The sequence below is a fragment of the Notolabrus celidotus genome, chromosome 17 (genome assembly GCF_009762535.1).
Source record: "Notolabrus celidotus isolate fNotCel1 chromosome 17, fNotCel1.pri, whole genome shotgun sequence".
NCBI lineage: Eukaryota > Metazoa > Chordata > Actinopteri > Labriformes > Labridae > Notolabrus > Notolabrus celidotus.
In genome coordinates, this window is record NC_048288.1 from 3704370 (window position 1) to 3729653 (window position 25284).

The window sequence follows — 25284 nt, forward strand, 5'->3', positions numbered from 1 at the left end:
AAATAACCATCTGCGGGCCGTCTCGCTAGCATCTTTTATTTACCGACACCACCCTGTCCTGCCTGCTGTCTGTCTGGTTGCTAACTGTAGAACTGATGGATTGACTGGATGTTTGATTTGCAGACTGTCTGTCTCCTCACTGACTTTGTAACATGACTTAGTTAACATAGTGTCTATGTGATCACCTCTACCTGCTTTAAACTGTGAAGGGTTGATGTATGACTGAACATGGACCGGAGAAGAGCAGAGTACACCAGTGTATGTGTGGCTTAAACCAAAGCTTGCAGATTTTGATCTCCGTTTCAAATGTTTAAGGTACAGGGCCGGGACCAGAGGCAATTTGTAAAGTAGGAGACTCCGTGATCAAATCCCACTCTCAATCAGTTCATTATTTAGTCCCTTACTGAAGTCGGGCTGGTGTATTGACAAAATCCTGTCCCCATGGTCTTTTCTTTCTAAACTCACAGACCAATTTCCTGATTTCCCTGGCTTTTTATCTCTCCCTCCCTCCATCCCTCCCTCCGCGTGCATGCTCCTCGCCCAGACAGGATGGAGACCAAAGGGCTTTTAATGATGTTCAAAAACAATTCCAGTCAATGTGCAGAAGAAATGGAATATTTGGAGTGATATTACATTCTTAAAAACAGCTCAATTTAGAAGTTTACAAGTATTGTCAATCTGAACGTATCTTATGATAAATTGGCACAAAGCGAACGAGCTGATCCATCCACGCTGGACTCAAAATGTGATTTCATTAGCGTTGGTAAGGAGCGTTTTGATGAAGGCAAAGGGTAAAGTCGTACATTGTTTGTTGTGTTTTTTTCAAGTAAATTAATAGAAGAGAGTCTGATCTCATTGAAATTAATGGCCAGTTACAGACAAGCATCGCTATCATGATTCCTGAATAAAGTATGGTAATTAAAATGGTTATAAGTGGGGCGTCACATTTTAATGAGTCTACAAGGACCTCTATTTGTGAAATGACAGACTTGCAGTGACACAGGTGAGGTGTGTTTGTGTGTGTGTGTGTGTGTGTGTGTGTGTGTGTGTGTGTGTGTGTGTGTGTGTGTGTGTGTGTGTGTGTGTGTGAGTAACAGACTAATTGCTGTTTGTATTTAGAGTCTTGGCTTTGGTGTTCATTCACATTCCACAGGCAGTATGAGCAGCAGAGAGGGAGGGCTGTCGGGGATACTCATTGGCTGTCTGACACTGAACGGTTGAGTCCTTCTGATTGGGTCATATGATTTCTTTAAATCTCTTTTTTGATCAAAATTTGATTTGTATAAAATCTTGTTTTGTTATTCTAAGCTCAAAGAGTGACTTTCAACCTGTACGTATCACTTTATCAGACTGTTTAAGCATGTCGGTGTATAAATAATAAACGATCATCAGATATGCAGTTTGTGTACACCGTGCATGTATCTCATTTATTTTAATTCAAGTTTAATTGAACTTGAAACATTTACACGTCATATGTTGTGTGTTTATTTTGTAAGAATATTGCACAATGTTTAAATTGTGACCCTGAAGGTCTGCTCTCAGAGAATAAACGGACAGCTGCACACTGTCCAACCAAATTGCTTCTAGTCTAATTATCTAATTTATTTATTATCTATCAATTTCTTGTATTTCTCTTACGGATTTTAAACTTACTGTAACTTACTGTATTGATTTAATTTTACTTCTAAGTATTTTATCTATGATTACCAGTGTTTCCCCTAGGTTTACAAATGCCATGAACGAAAAATACAGGTCTGCATTGCACTTTTACGACGGTCCCTGAATGCACCTGCAGTGACAGGCGCTCTAGACAGAAGAGTGTGCTTCTCAAAGCTCTAAACGTCCATTCTCGCGTCGTTTCCTCGCGTCTCTTCCTCGCGTCTTCAACGCAGAAGTATAAATCAGCCTTTAGTCCCGCCCACCAGAGATTTGAGGAAATGATACGAGGGGAGAGAGGAAAGAGGAGATTTGTATTTAGAGAAATGAGACGTCCTCTCCTCCGGAGCGTCACGTGAAGCGACGTAGGTTTGTGATGACGGCTTTAACAGCTGTTTGTGTCTGCACACATGTTCACTGTGATAACTCTGATTAATATAAACAGTAACAGAGCTCTGTCTCTGTGTTTACCTGTTTAATACACACCTGAAGATGAAGAGAATCTGCTCTCTGTTTATTCTGTCCTGAAGCATCACGGATCGATTCATCAGTAAAATGCCTCATTATTAAATTATTTATTACTTTAAGTGAAAATAGAAACCATGCAACTCTTTTCAAACCCCGTGCTCATTAATGATCAGCCTCGTATGAAACTTTATTAACCTGACAGGAAATATAACAAGTGTTTTCACTAACAAACGGGGAAACTAACAGGAGGAATAACTGATCATTAATATATATATTATATCTATGATATTAGACTCTATTAATCTATTTCATTAGTCAGTGAATCTGACAAAAACAATCAGATATAACATAATCCATCCTCTGTAATGTTGAATTTATGATTTTGCGATAAGTATATTGTTTTTAAAACTCACATCAATCACTTTTTAATCTCAGCTCATCACATACAGACTGTTTACAGTCCCTCCAGGATTTCGCGGGATTTTTTAGTGAGTGTTGCGGCCCAAATAGCCTGAATTTGCGACAGCTTTTTGAAAAAATTGCTTTTTTCCCCCAATAACATCTCAGGGGCAAGTAAATATGCTAAATTACAGTTGTTTTTAGAAAGCATTCTTGATGTGGCCACTGACTGTATTTTGATTCTCTTGATTCAAAGAAAAATGCCATGAAAGGACTGTATTACACATTTACGACGGTCCCTGAATGCACCTCGCAGTGACAGAGGCACTTGACAGGCAGTTCACGCACTCTGAAGTGAATCTGCATCTTTGATGACGAGGAGTTGATCAAAACTAAATGTGTCTGATGTTTCACCAAACTGGATTAAATCAAGCTGTAGACGAGAGCTTTTTACGGTGAGAGCGGCAACAACGTCAAACCTCAAACAGTAAACAGACTGTGTGTGTCTTTGTCACTAACGCACACCGGGGGTAAAAATCATCAATGAAGATGAGACAGATGCATGGAGGCGAGGAGAGCTGGTTCATAAAGCACACCTGCTGCAGGTAGAGACTAAACTAACACTGAGCCCCTCAATCTATAAATAACAACGTTGTCATGGTCACTTGTCCTGCCTGCTGTCCTCTCTCTTCACCCGTTCTCTGTGCGTGTTTTGTTGTTGAAAAGTGCCGATCAAGTGAGGACTTATGTTTATGTTCCAAGGAAGTGAAATTGATGACAAAACCGATGACGTACAGGGGCTGAGGTTAAGGTAATTGGTCAAAGTTGCGGTGATTGTATAAATTTGCAAGGCCGCGAAACAATCGCGCTGATTGGTTGAATTTGCGTTGATAGTTGCGATCGCGAAATCGCAACTTCCTGGAGGGACTGTGTTTAGAAACCGACGTATGTTTATGATCTGTCTCAGGGCACCCTTAGAGACTGTTTTAAGGTCCGTCTTTTCTCTGTTATTAAACTCAGCTGATGTTAAGTTTCGGTTAAGTCCGAGCCGCTGCAGCGTCCAATCAGTGAGTGATACTCGATAAGGGGGCGTGTCTGTCAGAGAAAAGACTTCCGCAAAGTCTGCTCTCGTGTTTCCTCGATTATCCCTCCTCGGATCAGTCTCCTCGCTCCTCGCTCCTCTCTCCTCCAGCAGCGTTTAGAGCTTTGGGACGCAAGTGAAAATGGCGCGTCAGTAAGTACTTCCGGTTCGGCCGAGGAGCGGGGAGACTGAAGTTCAGAGCTTTGAGAAGCACCCAGACAGTCAGTTCACGGCACTCTTTGATGCCAATGAGTTGATCCAAACTTACTAAATGTGTCTGATGTATCACCAAACTGGATCAAATCAAGTTCTGGACGCGGAGCTTTTATACGGTGAGAGCGGCAAAAACTGCAAACGTCAAATATTAAACAGACGTCCCCCCCGGTTGTGTTTTGTGGAAATCCTCAATTAAGAGGAGACTGGTTCACACAGCACACCTGCTGCAGGTAGAGACCAAGCTAACACTGCGCCCCTCCAATAATAACTCAGCCTGTCACAGGAATGCAGAGCTTTCATTTCTAAAGATTAGAAGCACAGCGGGGAAAATATGAATTGTTGATGTCCGACGGTCCTTCTTAAGTTTTCATCTAAGTATAATGGTAGAGGAAACACTGATTACATTTTTTATTTTTATTTTACCGTTTCTGTTGTTTTCTGACTCTGTTCTTTTGTGAAGCACTTTGGGCTGCATGCTTGTTTGTATGAAAGCTGATATAAATAAAGTTGAGTTGAGTTGAGTATTCAGAAACGTTCATTACTACCAATTCTGCATCAAAGAATATACTCAGTTATGCTAATAATATTGATCTTCTATTTAAAGCTCATGTGAGGAACTTTAGCTTTCTGTTGATTTTGGCGCCCCCTGTGGACAAAGTGATACCTCTTATTTCTTTGCTGATTTGTCCTTATAGCAGGATTTTACATACAAACATCATCCTGCTGCTTTTAACAGCCAAATACATCATTAATTAAGAATTTCAGTTGAAGAATAAAAAAACCCCACTGTTGTCTGACCCCTCCACTGCAGCAACAATGTCAGGCTTTGAAAATAACCATATGGACTTCCTAAGTCTTGATGTTGGAGGTCTTAGCTCCTGTAGTGACATTAGTTTGAATTTCATCCTGCTTTGTAAAATCTAAAAACTCCTCACTGGAGCTTTAACTGTAACTGTTCTCTAATTCTCTGACTACAGTTCCCATAATGCATTGGACAGCTCAAGTTTAAAGCATAATGTTGCAAAGCAGTCTGTGTTTTTTTAATTTGAGCAACAACCTGAAGCCTGATTTTAGCCTTTATCTTGTTTAGGCTGATCGTACTTTGACTGACATGCTCTGTCCTTCTTTAGTTTATGTCCCAACCTCAGCTCATCCACAGTTGATCAAAGCTGCTGTAAAGAGTTTTAGACTAGTTATGAAAGAGAGTGAAATACATATTTATGCCTCTTTATGAACTACAAAAGCAAATGAGACCCTCGGCTTTGACACCGACTACTTCTGTTTACTCAATTGTACGTACAAGCAGCACCTTTTTGTCTTCTGTTGTTAAGACGTGATAACCCATTTTTCCTCACCTGTTGAACCAGACCTTTCTTTGATCTGCGAACCCTGCACGCAGCCTCATCATGTTCCTTCTGTCTTTATAGAAATGCCTGTGCCGGATCAACCAGCGGAGCAGGAGAAGGGGGCCATGGTCCCCCCTGTGATGCCAGCCTCCAACGGAGACAGATCTGAGACAGAGACGACCTCCTCCATCCTGGCCTCTGTCAAAGAGCAGGTAGGAACTCCTCCATTATGTTATCTTGAGTGCATGTGTCAGACTTGAATATTGTTTATTTTTGACAAAACACATTTTCCACTTCTGGCTGCTGTTCTTTCTCTTTCAAAGCTTGATCAGCCGGCTATGAGTCAGGTCAGGAGGCTGTCACCGTTACTCGGGGAAAAAAGGCTTCATGCCACTTTAAAGTATTTAAAAGACACCAAAGATTGATTTGTGCCAGGGGAATGTGAGAGTTTAATGGATGGAAATGATGGAGATTACAGGGCGTGAGCTGTAGCCAAGTAGACATAAGTGAAAAAGTCATTAAAATCGAGGCAATTACCCGACGGGGAGCATTGGAAGGTAGCGGTAGTGTCGAGAGAGGATAGGTGGGGGGGGACAACGCTGCCTGGCTTCTGTTAGCAGAAGAATGGGGAGAAGAGGAGGACATGCAGAGGGGGTGGAGTGATGGAAATCAGGATGGACTGTTTTTTTAATAGTAGTAAAAACATGTTTTTCATTGGAAGCCACAGAGATAAATGTTGGATTGATAAGCAGTGGGAGTTGAAGCACAAAAGGGGCAGCAGTTAAAGGGAAAGTTAGTGTGAGGTTCTGATAAAAATAGCTGTGTGTGTCCAAACGGGGGGAAAAAAATCACATTGAACAGCTGGTGTGTGCTGTGTGAACTCACACAATTAAATCAGGAGACTTCTCTGTGTTTATTTCATCCTTTATTGAAGTAAAAAACACAAACAGCCTCTCACACCGTCAGGTGGCCAACCATCAAAATTAAATTAGGATTCCTGAGTCCCCCTTCAAATAAAATGTCTCCCGTTCTTTTACTTTTGTTAATGAAGTAGTATTTAATTTGGATTTAGCTCATTCAATACACCACAGATTTATCATTTAGTCCATCAACACTGACTCGCAAGTTTTATTTAATTCAATACATAAAATATTCTGTTTCCTTTAACAAGTAAAGGACAAACGCTGATGGAAATTCAAGCTTTCCCTCCCTGCAAAGCGGCATTAATTCCAGTTTTTGATCCACCAGAGGACCCCTCAGTGCTCTCACATTACTAAATCACCAAAGCATGCAGAGCTGGATTCATGCTCTGCACCAGAGTTGAACTCACAGTCCTCGCCTCCTGCTGGGAGAGCAAACGACGGAAGTAAACCAAAAGGGAATACATCACATACATGGTGCCATTGTTGGGGTCTTATTTTCTTCTGCAGCTTGATTAACTCCTCCTCTGAGAAAACTCAAAATTAGTTTCTTGTTCAGCTATCAGGAGGCAACAGGAATGTCTTTGCACTCAGGTTTCAAACAACAGGAGATTTAGGTTACAATAATCCTCATCACGTTGGCATAGCAGGAGCGGGGAAGGAAATTGAGCGGTGCAAGTTTTTTTTTAACCAATCAGAACAATCTCAGCGCTCTATAAAGAGTGACTGACTTATCAGATTTATTCACAGCTGGAGGTTCGACTGCTCCTCCATGAACAGGGATTGCATTTTATTCTATTCTTATTTATATCTTATTTTATTCCTGCTTCTATTAATATTTTGTAAAAGAATGATGTCATGATATATCTCAATATCTTATTAACCTAAGAATAAAAACGGCTCATTAAAAGGCAAAGTGCAGGATTCATGTATTTACTCACTGCACTCTGGTTTCACTGAGAGGAAACAATGTTCATGTTTTTAGTCTGTAAATTAATTTTGAGCTTTAAAACAACTGTTGGTGTAAAAATTACACATTTATTAAAAATGTCAAATTTATAAATGAAATACATTTTAATGAACAAACTCAACCAGCTGGTGTCGGTGTACTGTTAACAAGCTTTAAATGTTTTAATGTGGACCTGTGTGACTGTACCTGCAACAGGTCGTTATATTCACCGTGACGTCACAGCGGGATCTGTTCAGTCAGCATCCGTTCCGCTGTAGTCTTCAGTCAAACTTCTTTCATGTGAGCTCCACTGTAAGTCTCGTACATCGTGCTCCTTTATAACACATCGGAGCATTTCCCTCTCATTTATAACCCGCAGTAATTATCACGTAGCACTCCAAGTCCACCTTCACAGCAGTGGCGGCTGGTGGAGTTTTCTCCAGGGGGGGCTATAACTCCAAAATAGTACATGTTTGCTTGCTTTTTGGTAAATGTCTGAGGTATCACACCAGTGTATTTACATACACGAAAACAGCAAAAGCAACATTATAATGTCATGTACTGTTCTATTTTTTGTATATAAATTTTGCTCTTCTTTCCTTGAGAGAAGCAAATTTCTCAATGACTCTATGGTTAAAGTCAGGGATGCTTTTGACAAGTTTCTTCCCCATAGAGAGCATGGGCAATGCAGAGACAATCCTGTGACATTGTGTTCCTGAGGAAGGTCTTGATTCTCTTCAGTGTTGAGAAGCACCTCTCAGATTCATCAAGATTCAGCAAGATTGTCTTGCTGCATCACCTGTAATAGATAAGTGACCATGGTGATGGTGTCTCGTGACTGTAGTATTCATGCTGCCACTGGTGCAGTAGGCTAAATAGCTACAGTAGATCATTGATTAATACGATTTGTGTTTACCATTTGTATAAGCTGTGTAAGCTAATCATTGTCTCAGTACTTATTTAAAGAGGTGTAGGTGTCTCTGTCTCCATTTTGCGTCTCTGTCCGATCGTCTCCTACTCCCACGGCTCGAGCTGTCAATCAGCCCCGACATGGCCCTATCTCTTGTATTGAAGAGGAGCTACTGCGCATGTACAACTTTTAACGAGAGTCTATGGCCAAAGATTTCTGCGCCCCGGAGGAAAACCGGGGAAAACCAGTCTATGGGGAAAACCCATGGGGAACATACGTCACCAATCAGACAACACAGATGAACGAAACAGCTTTACTAATAATTATTTAACTATATAATATTTATCTTTCTCATCAAAAAATATATATAAATACAGTTCAGAATATTATTTTATTATTTAATTTTTTTAAAATGTATTATTATTTTTTTTAATGTCTTTTGGTGGGTGGTGGGGCGGCGCCCTAGCGCCCCTATTGGCCAGCCGCCACTGCTTCACAGGTGAGTGAAACTCTCTCTGCAGACTTGATTGCATCCTCCATCTTTCCTCTGGTCTCAGCCGTCAAACTGACGGAGAAACGTAGCGCCGTATTTAATTAGATTGAAATATCGGTATTCAGCCCCTCAGATTGACACTTGTATCACACAGGTCAGGAAGACGATATATTGCCATATTTATATTTTGTCCCACCCCTATCCATGAGCATGCAGCTGGCAGCCGACGTGGTACCAAAGGAAACTAACCTTAAAGCTAGGGTTGGTAAGCCCCGGAAAACTAGCATGAATTTGAATGTAGCATTTCCTCAGAACTCCATCTAACCCCTCCCCTTGGAGCTCCTCCGAAACTATGATCGCGACTGATCCAGAACCAGCATATTCTATCCTCGGCATATTGTTTGTGTTTTGCAAATAAAAACAGCCTTTTGAAAGTGATAGTAAACCAACCAGAAGGTCAGGAAAGGCGTTTTATTTCTCAACAAATTATTGACCCCTCACAATTTGACAGTACGTCAACCTCTGTTGTGTCTCTTCACCACACCTTGCCATCATATTTGAAGCTCCAGTTAAAAGTTTCTGCAGGTCACGAAGCCGGCTGAAATTATTACTGCTGTCTCTTTATGGACTACAACAGCAAATGAGACTATCAGTGAAAAGAGTGATCATTTCCTGTGTTGTTCAGTCCCTCCAGGATTTTGCGGGATTGTTTTGTGATTGTTGCGGCCCAAAAAGCCTGAATTTGCGACAGCTTTTTGAAAAAAATGCGGTGAAAGTTGCATGGTTTTTTTTTGCTTTTTTCCCCCAATAACATCTCAGGGGCAAGTAAATATGCTAAATTACAGTTGTTTTTAGAAAGCATTCTTGATGTGGCCACTGACTGTATTTTGATTCTCTTGATTCACAGAAAAATGCCATGAAAGGACCGTATTGCACATTTACGACGGACCCTGAATGCACCTCGCAGTGACAGAGGCACTTGACAGGCAGTTCACGCACTCTGAAGTGAATCTGCATCTTTGATGACAAGGAGTTGATCAAAACTTACTGAATGTGTCTGATGTGTCACCAAACTGGATTAAATCAAGCTGTAGACGCCGAGCTTTTTACGGTAACCACGGCAACAACGTCAAACATCAAATAGTAAACAGACGTTCCCCGGTTGTGTCTTTGTCACTAACACACACCGGGGATAAAAATCATCAATGAAGATGAGACAGATGCATGGAGGTGAGGACAGCTGGTTCATAAAGCACACCTGCTGCAGGTAGAGACCAAGCTAACACTGAGCCCCTCAATCTATAAATAACAACATTGTCATGGTCACTTGTCCTGCCTGCTGTCCTCTCTTTTCACCCGTTCTCTCTGCGTGTTTTGTTGTTGAAAAGTGCCGATCAAGTGAGGACTTACGTTTATGTTCCAAGGAAGTCAAATTGATGACAAAACCGATGACGTGCAGGGGCTGAGATTGAGGTAATTGGTCAAATTTGCGGGAAAGTTGCGCTGATTGTAAAAAATTGCAGGGCCGCGAAAAAATCGCGCTGATTGGTTGAATTTGCGTTGATAGTTGCGATCGCGAAATCGCAACTTCCTGGAGGGACTGGTTGTTATAAATGACTGAAATCTCTGCTGTGGGGTTGGAGGAGCAGGATGAGACCAAACACTTATTCACATGTACAGGACAAATTAAGCTAATAATAATAATAATAATAATAATAATACATTTTATTTAGAAGCGCCTTTCAGAGCACTCAAGGTCGCTTTACAGACAGATAAAAAACACAATAAATAAAAGAACACGATAAGATAAATAAAAACAACAAGCAAAGTAACACCAAGTTAAAATGAAGCAGTGGAAATTAAGCAGGGAATGCAGTTTGAAACAGATGGGTTTTGAGTTTTGATTTGAAGAGGGGTAGTGAGTCAGAGTTTCGGATGTCCGGTGGGAGTGAGTTCCAGAGTTGGGGAGCAGAGCGACTGAAAGCTCTGCTCCCCATGGTGCTGAGACGGGCAGGGGGCACAGAGAGGTGGAGGGAGGAGGAAGACCTGAGGGAGCGAGAGGGGGTGACGATGTGGAGGAGATCAGAGAGATACGGGGGGGAGAGGTTGTGGACGGCCTTGAATGTGTAAAGGAGGATTTTCAAATTGATTCTGAGTTTGACCGGTAGCCAGTGGAGCTGCTGGAGGATGGGGGTGATGTGGTGAAAGGAGGGGGTTCTAGTGATGATGCGGGCTGCAGAGTTTTGGACCAGTTGAAGTTTATGGAGGGATTTGTGAGGGACACCGCAGAGGAGTGAATTACAATAATCGATACGGGAGGTGACAAGACTGTGGACCAGGATAGCAGTGGTGTGAGGGGTGAGAGAGGGGCGGAGACGGTTGATGTTGCGGAGGTGGAAATATGCAGACCGGGTTATGTTATTGATGTGAGAGTTGAAAGAAAGCGAGCTGTCGAGGATGACACCCAGACTCTTTACCTGAGGGGAGGGGGACACTGTTGAACTGTCGATGGAGAGGGAGAAACTGTCGGCTTTGGATAAGGTGGATTTGGTGCCTACAAGGAGGAGTTCTGTTTTATTGCTGTTAAGTTGAAGGAAGTTGGAGGTGAACCAGGACTGGATCTCAGAAAGGCAGAGGGTGAGGGAGGAGGGTGGGAGAGTGGAGTCGGGCTTGCTGGAGAGGTAGAGCTGGGTGTCATCCGCGAAGCAGTGGAAGTGTATGACGAATTTGCGGAAGCTAAGAGCAGTATTGCTTTGTCCACAGGGGGCGCCATAATCAACACAGAGCAAACGTTCCTCACAGAAGCTTTAAATTGGTCCCACAGAGCTGCGTGTAGATAAAGTGTGAAAGACACCTCTGAACGTCTATTAGTACATGTTACATGAAAAATTATACACTTTCATACCAAGCACATGTGATTTTCTGCACCACAGTGAATCCAAAAAGTGTGCTTAACGTAATACTGAGAGTCTGTCCTTATGTCCTGAATATAAAACACTATTTTTCATCTTTTTCTCAGCATGTTATGTGGCTCCTTGCGTGCTTTTAAATGTGACGACCTCCATATGCATAATGTAAATATGTGATAATAAGGTTAATTCTAAATATAGCTTTAATGCTCTCTCTGTGTCACACTGACATTCTCTGTCCAGGTGTGAACGCGTGCACGTGTGCGTGTGTGTGTGTAAGTATGTGTGTGTGCACATCCAAGCACACTGCTCCAGTAACCGAGCTGGCCCACTCCCATTGCAGCACATCATCAAACATACATACACACACACACACCTCCATGTACTGCGGTGTCTCGGGGAGGGTACACACATGTGAGGTTACACACATGGGTTGGATTCCTTCCAGCAGACACCATCTGTTTGCTGGTGAGTGTGAGTGTGTGTTAGGTCTAAAGTGACATGGGCGATGCTCATGTTATTGAAATGATTCCCTCCACAGTCAGCTCTGTGGTTTACTGAAGGATTTAAAGAACAAGGCTGAATGGGAAGAAATAATTGAACAGGTGTTGAGTGAGGTTAAAATGAGAGTAAATGAGGGTCTGCACACCACCCATAGGTTCATGACAGGATGTTTTAAAGCTCTGAATTCAGCTCTTTTGATGGTGACTTCACTGGTTATTGATCCAAAAAATCAACATCTATATACAGAGTGGATCTCAGCTGTGGCTGAACTTTTTTATTTTTATTTACACACAGTTTTTAAGAATAACGAACATGTAATCCTAAAATGTAAAAATCAAAAGTCAGCAGTGAATACCAAATTTAATAACAGCATTTCATGTTTATACCGGTAATTTAAAACATATAAAACAAGGAAGATCAGCACAGTACTTGGAAGCAGGGCATTATTGAATGCCAGATTATTGTACAAGATAATTATTTATATCCCTTAAAGCCAAATTCCACCAGATTCGTGTCCGGTCCGTCTCTGATCCGTCACAGCACTGGATCTGATCGGTTCCTCTTCTAGTCAATGTGTTGACTTCCACTGGATCCGCTCCGTTGAATTCCAGCTGCGTCTCTGATCCTGCAGGTCGAAGCCCTCCGGATCAGATACACAAGACTTCTATTTTTGCCGGATGCTGGAGCACGACACATCAATCTCAACAGAGCAGATGGAGCGGGACAGGAAGTCAGGCACCAAAACAAAATGAAAACATCCGGTTAATTTTCAGAATAAAACACTCTGTGTTATCACCAGATCGTATTTCACTTAACTACAACAACAAACCGTCATGATGAGCGGAGCCAGGCCTGGAGTCAACAGGTCAGAGGTTTTCAGAGGACCAGAAAGACAACATGGATGAGACGGTCCTGCTCCTTGCTTCGCTTTCAAAATTCAACTGGTGGGTGTTGACGGATGAGAGAGAGAGATTAAACACACTTGAAACAGACAAGCTGGAGTAAAGGGATCTGAGGAGATGAGACTACATGCTGAAGAGTTATGAAATAGATTATTATATTATCTACTTTTGAAATGTACCTTTATAAATCTTCCCAGTTCCTTATCTGAACTTGGCTGGTACACAGTAAACTTACTGAGCAGGTGTCTGGTTTCTCTCTGTTCACTCTGTAAAAATCAAAGAGTTACTTCAAATATTTTCTCCTTTTAAAGCTGGGGTTGGTAGTCTTGGAAAACCAGCATGAATTTGAATGTAGCTTTTCCTCATGACTCCGTCTAACCCCTCCCCTCCTCCCTCGGAGCTCCTCCAAAACGACGCCCCCCCCCCCGCTCACATGCACGAGCGCCGCTGATTCTCGACCATATGATGGTGACTGATTCAAAACCGGTCCTCACCAAAACATTATCATAGTGAAAGTTAAAAACACAAACAAACATGGCTGCTGTTAGTACTCACAACTGTCATGCTAGCATTATCCAGTTGTACTGGTGACACGATATCAGGAGAAAAGTTCTAACACATATATAATACTGTAACAGCTCTACTGTTTGTTCAACGTGTTCAGTGTAGATGTTCTTAATTCCTACAGCGTTGACGGTCAGTGAAGGCATCAGGAGAGGTGTAGAGTGTGCGAGTGGGAGAGAGGAGAGACAAGAGGAGAAGTTCTTCATTCATTCAAACATTGATTGTTGTTTTGTTGGTTGCCGTGATCACGGCCGACAGTGACCGGTTATTAAAGATCAACGTGTTCACGAATCGGCTCTTCATCACTACAGTGTCCGGATGGACGCTACAATAAATATATATTTTCTGTAGGACTTACTGAACGTCATTAATTCTTCTGCTTGTTGGTGAGAGCGTTTTAGACTCTGATCCGGACTACAGTCCTGAGCAAAGCACCTCAACAAGTCAGAGGGGACAGGCCCGAGGACGAGCGAGAGGGACAGTAAATAGAGTCAGGGGAAGTAGAGGCAGGAGACGGGGACTCGGAGGAGTGCACGCCGGGGAAATGTACGCTCAGGAGGAGGGCAGAACGGCTGGACGGGATTTGATTGGTTTAAAATTTGGGGAGCCAAAAAACGGTGATTGGTTAGTGTTTTCCCAGGTTTACTCTGGCTGTGGATAGCAGTTTTTTTTTCACTCATTTTTAGGAACACATCATGTATTGATTGCCATCAGGACATAAAGATAATTTTAACCAGTGTGACAAAAAGTGTATCTAAATCTGATTAGCAACCCCAGCTTTAAAAGTACAATGTTTCATCGTTTTCACTGGTGCCTGGTTGTAATACAGTATTCCTGCCAGACGGTGGCTACAGAGCGTCTTAAAGCTGTTTGCTAACCACATTAAGTAACAGAAGAAGAAGAATGCTAACTGCATTAAATAGTAAAAGAAGAAGAAAACATTTGCAACAGTCGCAGAGATTTTCTCTGTTTCTGAATCTCACACTACTACACATGTATTTCCAGAGACTGAGCATGGCTTTACAACGTAAACACACACGCCACACTGCATCACAGAAACACCGACATAAAGATCAAGACAGATGCTGACAGTGTCCACTACTAGCAGCACCTCCTCCTGCTGCTGGTTAACCTGACTCCCACACAAACGGGCTGTTAATGGAACAGGTGTGTGTTTGGGGGGGAGGGGGTAATCATTTGAATAATCATCGAATAGATGCCAATGATTATCGAATAGTATTTTGGCTGGAAATGCCCATCCCTAATTGATTAGCGAAAAAAAAAATGTGGCCGTGCTTTTTAGATGTAAGTGCAAGTGCAGTGTCATTTATGATGGTTCATCATAAGTCTTTTAATGAAGGCTGTAAAACATCAGGCAGTTTAAACCTCAGTTTTTCAATCATGAACGTGAAAGGGAAAAAAATGTTGGAGTTACTGCCCGTCAAATTGATATTGACTCATCTGAAGGACTAATAAAATTTGTCCTCAAAGGGAGATGACTTTAATAAAAGAGTTTCATCTTCATGAACCCATTTCTTTTTGTTTTCCTCTTCTTTCACATGCAGCAGTAACAGGTCATCAATATCCATTTTCTAAGCTGCCGTCACAACTGGAGCGCCCAGTGTTCTCTGCAGCACTGTGTGCAGAGCGTTACTGTTCATCAGTGCTGGCGTGTTATAGTTTCTGTTGTGGTTACTGTCTTGGTGTGTGGACAGTAATATTAGCCACTTTATCACTCTCAGGAAGTTTGTGTCTTTAAATTCACTGGTTCAGAAAAATGAGTTACTTGGCACAGAGCTAAGCTTAGCTCCCAGGCTTGCTGAAATTCATCCTCCTCTGTATATTGTTTGTTGATTATTAATCTTGTGGGAAATCACCAAGGGCTCCTCATGGCTGCTCGCTCTGTTTGCCTTAGGTTGCTAAATGTGTGACTTTTTTGCCCTCAAGTAATCACATTTAAAATTAAACTTAGTAGTATTAATCTCACAGCAACAATGGGCCTTAAGATGAATAATGCAATTCCATATTTTTAAATGTGTTCCTGTAAAGTCCTGAATATGAGTGCAGATGCGGTTTGTTCTGGGGGGTCTCTCAGAAGAGGGAGAAAAACGATTGAAACTATCATCCTGTGCGACCATTTAGTCCACAACCTGCAGACTCTGAGCAGCTCTGTAGGAAGCATTAATACATGTTGGGCACAATCAGATTACCCAGAGTCGTGCCCCCCTCCTCCTCTGGAGCTTGTCAATCAAACCAGCACTTCACAAGGTTTATTTACTCAGTAGTAAAACCACTGTTGTCTTTAAAAGCATAACTCTGTCCAAAGGAGGGAGAAAGGCTGGTAAAACAAGGTGCCACCAGCTTCGTCCATGTTGCTCCATGTTGTCTGTAATCTGTCTGTATAGCTGTCTCTCTGCTCTTTACACCGCTGTGCTCGTGTGTCTCGGGGTCGAGTGGCTAAAGCGCCAGGACCGGTTCACTAACTTTCCCCTGGACCGGTTCACTAACTTTCCCCTGGACCGGTTCACTAACTTTCTCCAGGACCGGTTCACTAACTTTCCTCAGGACTGGTCCACTAACTTTCCCCAGAACCGGCTCACTAACTTTCCCCAGGACCGGTTCACTAACTTTCCCCAGGACCGGTTCACTAACTTTCCCCAGGACCAGTTCACTAACTTTCCCCAGGACCGGTTCACTAACTCTTCCCAGGACCGGTTCACTAACTTTCCCCAGGACCGGTTCACTAACTTTCCACAGGACTGGTTCACTAACTCTTCCCAGGACCGGTTCACTAACTTTCCCCAGGACCAGTTCACTAACTTTCCCCAGGACTGGTTCACTAACTCTTCCCAGGACTGGTTCACTAACTTTCTCCAGGACCGGTCCCTAACTTTCCCCAGCACCGGTTCACTAACTTTCCCCAGAACCGGTTCACTAACTTTCCCCAAACAGCTCAGAGTTTAGACAAACAGCTCCGTCTGACACCCGGAGCCGAGCTCCTCTGCGTGCACATAATACACTACAGCCTCCTCTGCTCCGGGCGTCCCATGGTCCTGATGCCCCGGAGACCATGGAGTGATAAAACTAATAAATGATAGAAGTCCTGATTCTGAAGTATTTTGTGACTAAGCACTCAGAGACCATTGTAAATGAATCATTTTCAGATTCTGGAGTTTTGATGTCTTTAGATTCAGAGTCAGACGGCTCAAACATGCAGGCTGTGAACTCTCTCTTGACCTGTCAATCAAAGAGTTAGGCCACGCCCACACAGTCCTGAGGAATGCTCTGACCTGTAAAAGAAGCTGTTTTTGAACAGAGTTTTTACAGAGTTGTTGATGTTTATTTTCACTCAGATTTTTGTTGAAGCTTGATTACACATTTAATTTTGTTATTCGATATTCATTTTAGATATTCCATTTAAGTTTCCAGGAGCTTTAAAAAAGTGTCTTTGCAACAGAATTTTACTGTTTCTAGACATGAGGTTGTATACTTCACCCTCTGAGGCAGAAGAGGAGACTACTTGTATCTCGTGGTGATTATTTCGTGTGAATTGTCCACTGTGAGTTAGCCTGTTGGTTTAACAAGCCGGAGAGCCCTAAAAGGAAACGTGCGTCATGCAAAGTCTCCACACATTCTCCGATCAGTGTCATCTGGCTATCTTTCTGCTTAGATTTTTCATATTTAAGGGCTTCTGTGCTGCTTGTGTTGGAGCAATTTGAGTTTCTGAAGATGCTTTGCACTATGTTGCATCACTTCTTGACTTGCCTCAGGAGAGCTCTGCAGAGACCAATTTAACCAGCGCTGATTTACTCTGCAATCTATCCGTTTTCTGCATATTTTCATTTAGCTGAAGTTAAATTTCTTCTCTGTTTCTTCACCATGCACCAGCAATTTTATCTTGTTTCTTTGCTAAATTGTAATCAGCATGTTATTTCATGTTTTGTTTTGTCCCTGACTGATACTGTGATTTAATGATTCTACCAATAATGAGTTCAATGAAAGCTGTTCAAAACACCCAGGAGGCAGTTCATCTTTCCTTTAGAAAAAGACTCTTGTTTGAAAGAGGTGATGCTTTTTATTTTCATCTCCACATGTTCTTCTATTGCCAGATTACTGTAATTTGGTGTTATTGAGTGGCAGATAATCATGACAGAAGAAGCCAAGAAAACACAAAGAACAAAAAAACAAGGACTGCAGAGTTAAAAGGATCCTTAGCAGCAGTGTCATGTAGGTATATTGTGTTCAACTTATTATGAAATCTGCATGTGTGTCTCCACGCTGCAAGAAAAGGGTGCAGAGTGACATCATTTATTGTGGCTCAAATCACAGAGATATATAATAATGAGAAGAACAGTGATGCTCCATGAATAGGTCTTTGTGCTACTAGATTAGCTTGCTAAATGAGAGTCTGTTGCTGAGCAGCAGCACTGCTCATTCCTCCATTGAGTGACTGAATCAGCTTACTAAACATGGATCAGACTCTGCAGGACCATGAACACTTGTAAAATGCACCTTGACAAATAATCTTCATTTTGTAACTATCACACATTCTGGCCTTCGCCACCTGTTGAACATCACCTGGTTCTGGAGAATGTTTAAAAGAGAAACTTCTTGAAAGATAGGTCATCCATACAAAAAGATTCAAGTTTAGCCAAGGTCAAATCACTTACGCAATGTGAGGCTGGAGTGAGGAGTCTGAAAGGAAAGCAAGCGGGTCGTAATGAGGCAAGCAGAGAAAATGGCTGGAGCACAATAGGCAGCCTGGCTGGGGAATGAAAGGAAGTGGGCCAGCGTTAATGCCACTGGGATGATGTGGAGGTGAGAAGGGAAGGTCAGGCCCTGAGATATCGTGGGAATACGGGGGTTACTACAGGACAGTTGGAAACAGGAAGGTCAGCAACACAGCAGGGCGAATGAAGAGAAGAGGGGGATTGGGTGACATTGAGGCAGTTTGGTTAAAGTGGAACATTCACTCTGTGTAGTTTACAGATCACACATTTCTGTCTCATTACAATTAACCCATTAAAGAGAAAGTACTGCATGAATCAGAACCTTCAGACAAGCACAAAGAGTTACACAGGACTTCCACCAGATCTGTGTCCGAGCAGGACTGCTGGACAGCTGGAGTAATGTGACTGAGGTTTACTCACAGCAAACACTGAATCAAGGATTCTCCTCCTCCTCTCCTGATCCATGTTGTCTTTCTGGTCCTCTGAAAACCTCTGACCTGTTAACTCCAGGCCTGGCTCCGCTCATCATGACGTTTTTTTTATGAGTGTTCATGAGTGTTTTATTCTGAAAATTAACCGGATGTTTTCATTTTGTTTTGGTGAAACCTGACTTCCTGTCCCGCTCCATCTGCTCTGTTGAAATTGATGCGTCGTGCTCCGGCATCCGACAAAAATAGAAGTCTTGTGTATCTGATCCGGAGGACTCTGACCTGCCGGATCAGAGACGCAGCCAGAACGCAACGGAGCGGATCCAGTGGAAGTTAACACATTGACTAGAATAGAAACCGATCAGATCCGGTGCTTTGATGGATCGGAGACAGATCTGGTGGAATTTGGCCGCTACTTTGTGATAAAATAAGCCTCCCAGAGTGTGTGTGTTACCTTCTGCACACACATACCTGCCCAGTGATGTGGAGTAAATACAGAACTTTATTCCAGATCATTACAGCATGCTTTTGTGTACATCACTTGAAAATTCAATCATGCAATCACACTTTTCATTTTTTTGTGCTTCTACATTTATTCCTGCTGGGTCCAGCCCTCTGACAGGAGAAGTAGAGACAACAGTGACTCATACAACACTTCACTGTGTGTGCTGCAGGTGTGGGCACTAAAAGGAAACACTCTATGGTACACTCGTCCAAGTCATGGTCCAGTGTTCACTAGCACTAGGGCGAGGTGCTGCAGCCTCTGCCTTTGACTTCATGATGGGGTTTATATGACACAGCGGCATGGCGCACATGTACAGTCATGGCCAAAAGTTTTGAGAATGACACAAATATTACATTTTCACAAAGTGAAGGGTTTTTAGGTGTTTTTGTCAGATGTTTCTATGGTATAATGAAATACCATTAGAAGCATTTCATAAGTATCAAAAGCTTTTATTGAGAATTACACAGAATTCATGCAATAAGTCAATATTTGCAGTGTTGAACCTTCTTTTTCAAGACCTCTGCAATTCTCCCTGGCATGCTGTCAATCAACTTCTGGACCAAATCCTGACTGATGGCAGTCCATTCTTGCATAATCAATGCTTGGAGTTTGTCAGAATTTGTGGGTTTTTGATTGTCCACCCGCCTCTTGAGGATTGACCACAAGTTCTCAATGGGATTAAGATCTGGGGAGTTTCCTGGCCAAGGGCCCAAAATCTTAATGTTTTGTTCCCCGAGCCATTTTGTTATGACTTTTGCTTTAAGGCAAGGTGCTCCATCATGCTGGAAAAGGCATTCTTCATCACCAAACTGCCCTTGGATGGTTGGGAGAAGTTGCTCTCGGAGGACGTTCTGGTACCATTCTTTATTCATGGCTGTGTTTTTAGGCAAGATTGTGAGAGAGCCCACTCCCTTGACCGAAAAGCAACCCCACACATGAATGGTCTCAGGATGCTTCACTGTTGGCAAGAGACAGGACTGATGGTAGCTCTCACCTCGTCTTCTCCGAACAAGCCTTCCTCCAGATGCCCCAAACAATGGGAAAGGGGATTCATCAGAGAAAATGACTTTACCCCAGTCCTCAGCAGTCCAGTCCCTGTACCTTCTGCAGAATATCAGTCTGTCCCTGATGTTTTTACTGGAGAGAAGTGGCTTCTTTGCTGCCCTCCTTGACACCAGGCCTTCCTCCAAAAATCTTCGCCTCACTGTGCGTGCAGATGCACTCACACCTGGCTGCTGCCATTCCTGAGCAAGCTCTGCACTGGTGGTGGCCCGATCCCGCAGCTGTAACACCTTTAGGAGACGGTCCTGGCGCTTGCTGGACTTTCTTGGGCGCCCTAGAGCCTGTTTGGCAACAATTGAACCTCTCTCCTTGAAGTTCTTGATAATTCGATAGACGGTTGACTGAGGTGCAATCTTACTTGCTGCTATAAACTTCCCTGTTAGGCCCTTTTTGTGCAATGCAATGATGGCTGCACGTGTTTCCTTGCAGGTAACCATGGCTAACAGATGAGGAACAATGGTGTCATGCACCATCTTCCTTTTAAAGTGTCCAGTCACTTAATCACGACAGATTGATCGCCAGCCTTGTCCTCATCAACACCCACACCTGTGTTAATGTGTGTGACACATGTGTGTCATTGAAATGATGTTAGCTGGTCCTTTTGTGGCAGGGCTGAAATGCAGTGGAAATGTGTTTTTGGTGATAAAGTTCATTTTCAAGGCAAAGAGGGACTTTGCAATTAATTGCAGTTGAGCTGATCACTCCTCATAACATTCTGGAGTATATGCAAATTGCCATTATAAAAACTGAAACAGCAGACTTTGTGAAAATTAATAGTTGTGTCATTCTCAAAACTTTTGGCCATGACTGTAGACTACTCACGTTCTTTGTCTGCTTTATTCTCTGGTGTCAAATCTCACAGCTCTACATCGCTATTTTCCAACTGTTGCAAATGTTTTCTTCTTTTTTCGCTGATTAATCTAGGAGCATTACAGCCACTGTCTGGAGGGAGTACCGCATGACAACAAGGAAATGGTAGAAGCAATGTAAAACTTGTTTTAAAGTTGTGCTTTTTAGGCTGCTCATATATCAAATTCCTGATAAATAGCAAACAAATACAGGGAGAATACAGAAAGGAAAGGACAGTGAGGTGAGAATTTGAAAGGAATCACTGAAATGAGTCAGAGAATAAAGGAGTGTAAATAGTTTCATGATGAATTTCTTCTTCACATATAACCAGGAATGATCAAAGTTGCAGTCGTGTCCATCACTATCATCATTACTGTCATCTTTGTCATGCACTTCCCTCCACATCTACTTAAACAGTTCCTCTGTCTGCATATTCATTACCGACACTACTCCTGCTTTGAGTTTGTTGCCTGTCTACTGTAAGCATCCATAAACCACTCGTGTTATCGAGGGTTCACAACTGATGGAGGCTTTTAGTTTGTGTGTTTGAAAGGAATGAGGTCTTTTACAAAGTAGAGAGGGTAATGTATTCTATCCTCCAGACTGCTGACATATTCTCCAGACCCATTTTCTTTGCCGGAGCTTGAGAGCACTTCATTGGCCTTTGGAGTGAGCTGCAAACTTTCCTTCTGCTAATATGTGCTCACTGAGCCTGTCTACTGTTCTGGTTCTTAAGTGTGTACATCCTGAAAACGACGCTCCGAGAAGTCGCTTTAAATGGATTCTGTGCAGGTGTTTGTGTGTTGCTTATAACCTGCTGTACAGTTGGTCTTGTGTGTCTTGATAGACTTCTCTGATCTTCACCGCACAGTCCATCCCTGCCACTCCTATCCTCTCCCCTTTATTGATGCCCTGTCCATTGCCGGAGTTGACGTCTGTGTTTTGCCTCTGTGTGCATTAATTCTGACTCGAGCTCAGAATGATGGAAAGAAACGATCCTCCTACTCACTGGAGACATTAACACAGCAGCTGATGTAAAACCTTGCTACCTGCGAACACATCACAAACAGGAACATGATCTTATTGTCCAGTTGACAGCAATTATAAAATAAATTATGATGTTTTGAAGCGGAGCCAGGTTGCAGAGCCTGAAATCTGTGGCATAGAGGACCATGTAAGCCCTCAAATTATGCAAAAGAAATTGAAAATTGTCAGGTTTCCTGCTGCTTTAACAGCATAATGCGTGCTCTTTATGCAGTGGCAGCGGTTAACTGTGAAGTGACGCTGTCATGCTACCTTACGGTTAGAACTTTGACAGCACATTCATGGAGCTGATGTGCCTGTTCAAAGCTTTTTGTGCTTTGAACCTATCTGCCAGTGGCTGAAAAAAAGGCCCTCTGCTTCTCTCTCTCTCTCTGCGGGTGTCCTCAGTGTCCTTCAACATTTGTCTCTTTCACTCTGCCAGTGTGGAAATAGATCATTTAGCTGACGGGCATCCTGGACTCTGCGCGGGTAAACCACGTTGTGTGACTGGACTAATTGCAGATATGTTTTAAAGGTGACATATCATGCAAAATGGACTTTTTAATGGTTCTCTACCTGAAATATGTTTCCCTGGCATGTCTGCAAACCCCCCCGAGAATGAAAAGAATCCATTCTGCCCCTGTTTTGATTTCTCCACCTTTCTGTAAATGTGTGTGAAACGAGCCGTTTCAGACTTTGGTGTTTTTGTTGCGTAACAACAATATCCGGTCTGTCACGGAGTCAGAGCTCGGAGCTTGTTCAGCCCATAGACTGTATAAAATAATACTGAATCCCCCCTCCGTTTTTCATTACCTGCACAAATGTGTGCTAACAAGGAGCTTAGGAGGGAGGCATGCTAGTTGTAGGCTGTCTTAATAAACTCAAAGGTTGGTTTTACTCCCCACGTCTGCAGATTTGAAGATCTAGTGGATGATTTTTATTTACCATGGATAAGTGCTAGCGCTAGTTAGCATAGCTACATAGCTACATGTCGTAGCTGTAGCTGTGTACCAAGACACGTCTACATGCTGACAAATAAAACAACAAGAAACACAGAATCTGTGACCAATCCTTCAGAAAAGGTCCCGCTGCCTTTCTGGCAGAGGTCGGTTTTACTCCCCACGTCTGCAGATTTGAAGATCTAGTGGATGATTTTTATTTATCATGGATAAGTGCTAGCGCTAATTAGCATAGCCACATAGCTACATGTTCATAGCTGTAGCTGTAGCTGTGTACCAAGACACACGTCGACATACTGATAAATACAAGAACAAGAAACACTAAATCTGTGACCAATCCTTCAGAAAGGTCCTGCTACAGGCGCCTCTCCATCAGGGTCTGGATCAGATTCAGAGGGTTGAAGTAAAGCTATCTCTGAGCAGCCGTGTATATTCAGCCAACATGTAAACATTAGATCAACGTGCTGGACAGCCGAGGCACATTCACTTCCTGAGGGGGCGTGGTCAGAGAGAAAACAGACTGTTCTGAGGAGGGCTGATGAAGAGGGCTTTTCAGGCAGACCAAAATCTGATTTCAAAGTGTTTTTTTGAGCATAAACTTTAAAGACATGTTTTGGGGACCTCTTAGACCAATATATATTGATGAAAAAAGCGTGATATGTCACCTTTAAAAAACGTCCGAGGTACACTGTTCTGTTCATGCAGTATGTGTTTGGTTCTCTGTGTGCCTCCATGTGTGAGTTTGGGTAAGTGTGTGAAAGTAATATGAATATCTGTAATCTAAGAAATGGTTATCTCTTACCAAGGGAAGAAATTGTGAAGCTTTGCCAGTAAACACACTCAGCAGGAGAGAACAGGAGACACAGACACACACATACAGACACTGATATCGGATGATGTGAAGCCAGTATTTCACACACACACACACACACACACACACACACACACACACACACACACACACACACACACACACACTATACCTGGGCGGACTGCCCAACTATATATACTGCATGTCTGCCTAGCTGAACTTTCTGATTATTAAAGCGTTTTCTTGTTTCATCCATATCTCTGATCAATAAACCATCGAAAAAAGTTAAGGCAGTGAAGAACTATTGATACAGCAAAGCATCACTTTTTTTTTTCACTGTTGCTTACTGTCCCCTTTAATTCCTGTGATCACAAAGACCTCTGCACTTTTAGATTCTGCTGGAATAATATAACATAATGACGCCCTCAGCACCAAAGTGCAAGACGAAAGAAGATTCTCTTTGTGTGCAGCTGCTATTCATACCACTCGCTGTGTGTGTCTCTGCTCCGCTCTCTGTCACACCCGCAGCTCTCACACAGCAAAGGCACAAACAGATCATTGACATTACATCTAAAAGGAACACATAACACATACACATACTGTTGTGATAAAGTGGACTGGCTTCCTTTGTTCTTTGTTCATTGTTAAATTGTGCTTCAAGAGTCTGACAGATGTTTAGATTGTGATTGCCTGTTAAAGGAAGTTTGTCCTTGCCACTGTAACTTGCTAAACGCTGCAAGGTGCTCTGCTCATGGTGGATTAAGATGAGATCAGACTGAGTCCTGTCTGTAAGATGGGACTGGATCTGATCCTGTCTTGATGTTGGGTCTTTGTTAATAATAGAACATAGAGTACAGTCTAGACCTGCTCTGTTTGCAAAGAGTCTGAGGAGAACATTTGTTGGGATTTGACACTATATAGATAAAGATTGAGTGAGTGAGTGAGTGAGTGAGTGAGTGAGTGAGTGATTGATTGATTGATTGATTGATTGATTGATTGATTGATTGATTGATTGATTGATTGATTGATTGATTGATTGATTGATTGATTGATTGATTGATTGCAAATGTATGTGGTATTGTGGTCCAAGACCAAGGGAAAATATACTCATCCTTATACTGATATGTTAAAGTGTGTGTTTACCTCTTTTGGGCCAAACTTCTTTGATATTTTTGAGGGGGGTACTTATATTTGTATAAAGGCCTGGAGTCAACAGGTCAGAGGTTTTCAGAGGACCATAAAGACAACATGGATGAGGAGAGGAGGAGGAGAATCCTTGATTCAGTGATTACCGCTGGAAAACCTCGGTCACATGACTCCAGCTGTCCTGCGGTCCTGCTCCGTGCTGCGTTCTGAAAACACAACCGGTGGGTGTTGACGGATGAGAGAGCACCGACATGGACCACAGCGGATCGGAGATGGACCGGACACAGATCTGGTAGAATCTCAGGTGGATCTTAGACCGCTAGGCTAATGGAGCCCCACGCCACTTACATGTTATTTTAACTGACAGGTGGATGAAACATTTAAAAATGTCAGTGGTGTCATTTAGACGACTGGATAAACCTACAGATGTTAAAGAAAGTCAACAGAGCAGGCA

General features: G+C 42.6%; 1 protein-coding gene across 2 annotated transcripts in view; it reads left to right on the forward strand.

Moving 5' to 3' along the window:
* Positions 1-25284, forward strand: part of ctnnd2a (catenin (cadherin-associated protein), delta 2a) — a 518337-nt gene that overhangs the window by 60879 nt on the left and 432174 nt on the right. Inside the window, exons 1-2 of one of the 2 annotated variants that reach the window (XM_034706750.1) lie at positions 3866-3936; positions 5248-5378. In XM_034706750.1, coding sequence (XP_034562641.1) covers positions 3876-3936; positions 5248-5378 — 192 coding nt within the window. In that variant the 5' untranslated portion in view covers positions 3866-3875. Of the gene's footprint in view, positions 1-3865; positions 3937-5247; positions 5379-25284 lie in introns of those variants that run through there. The other variant, XM_034706751.1, reaches the window with a different exon arrangement.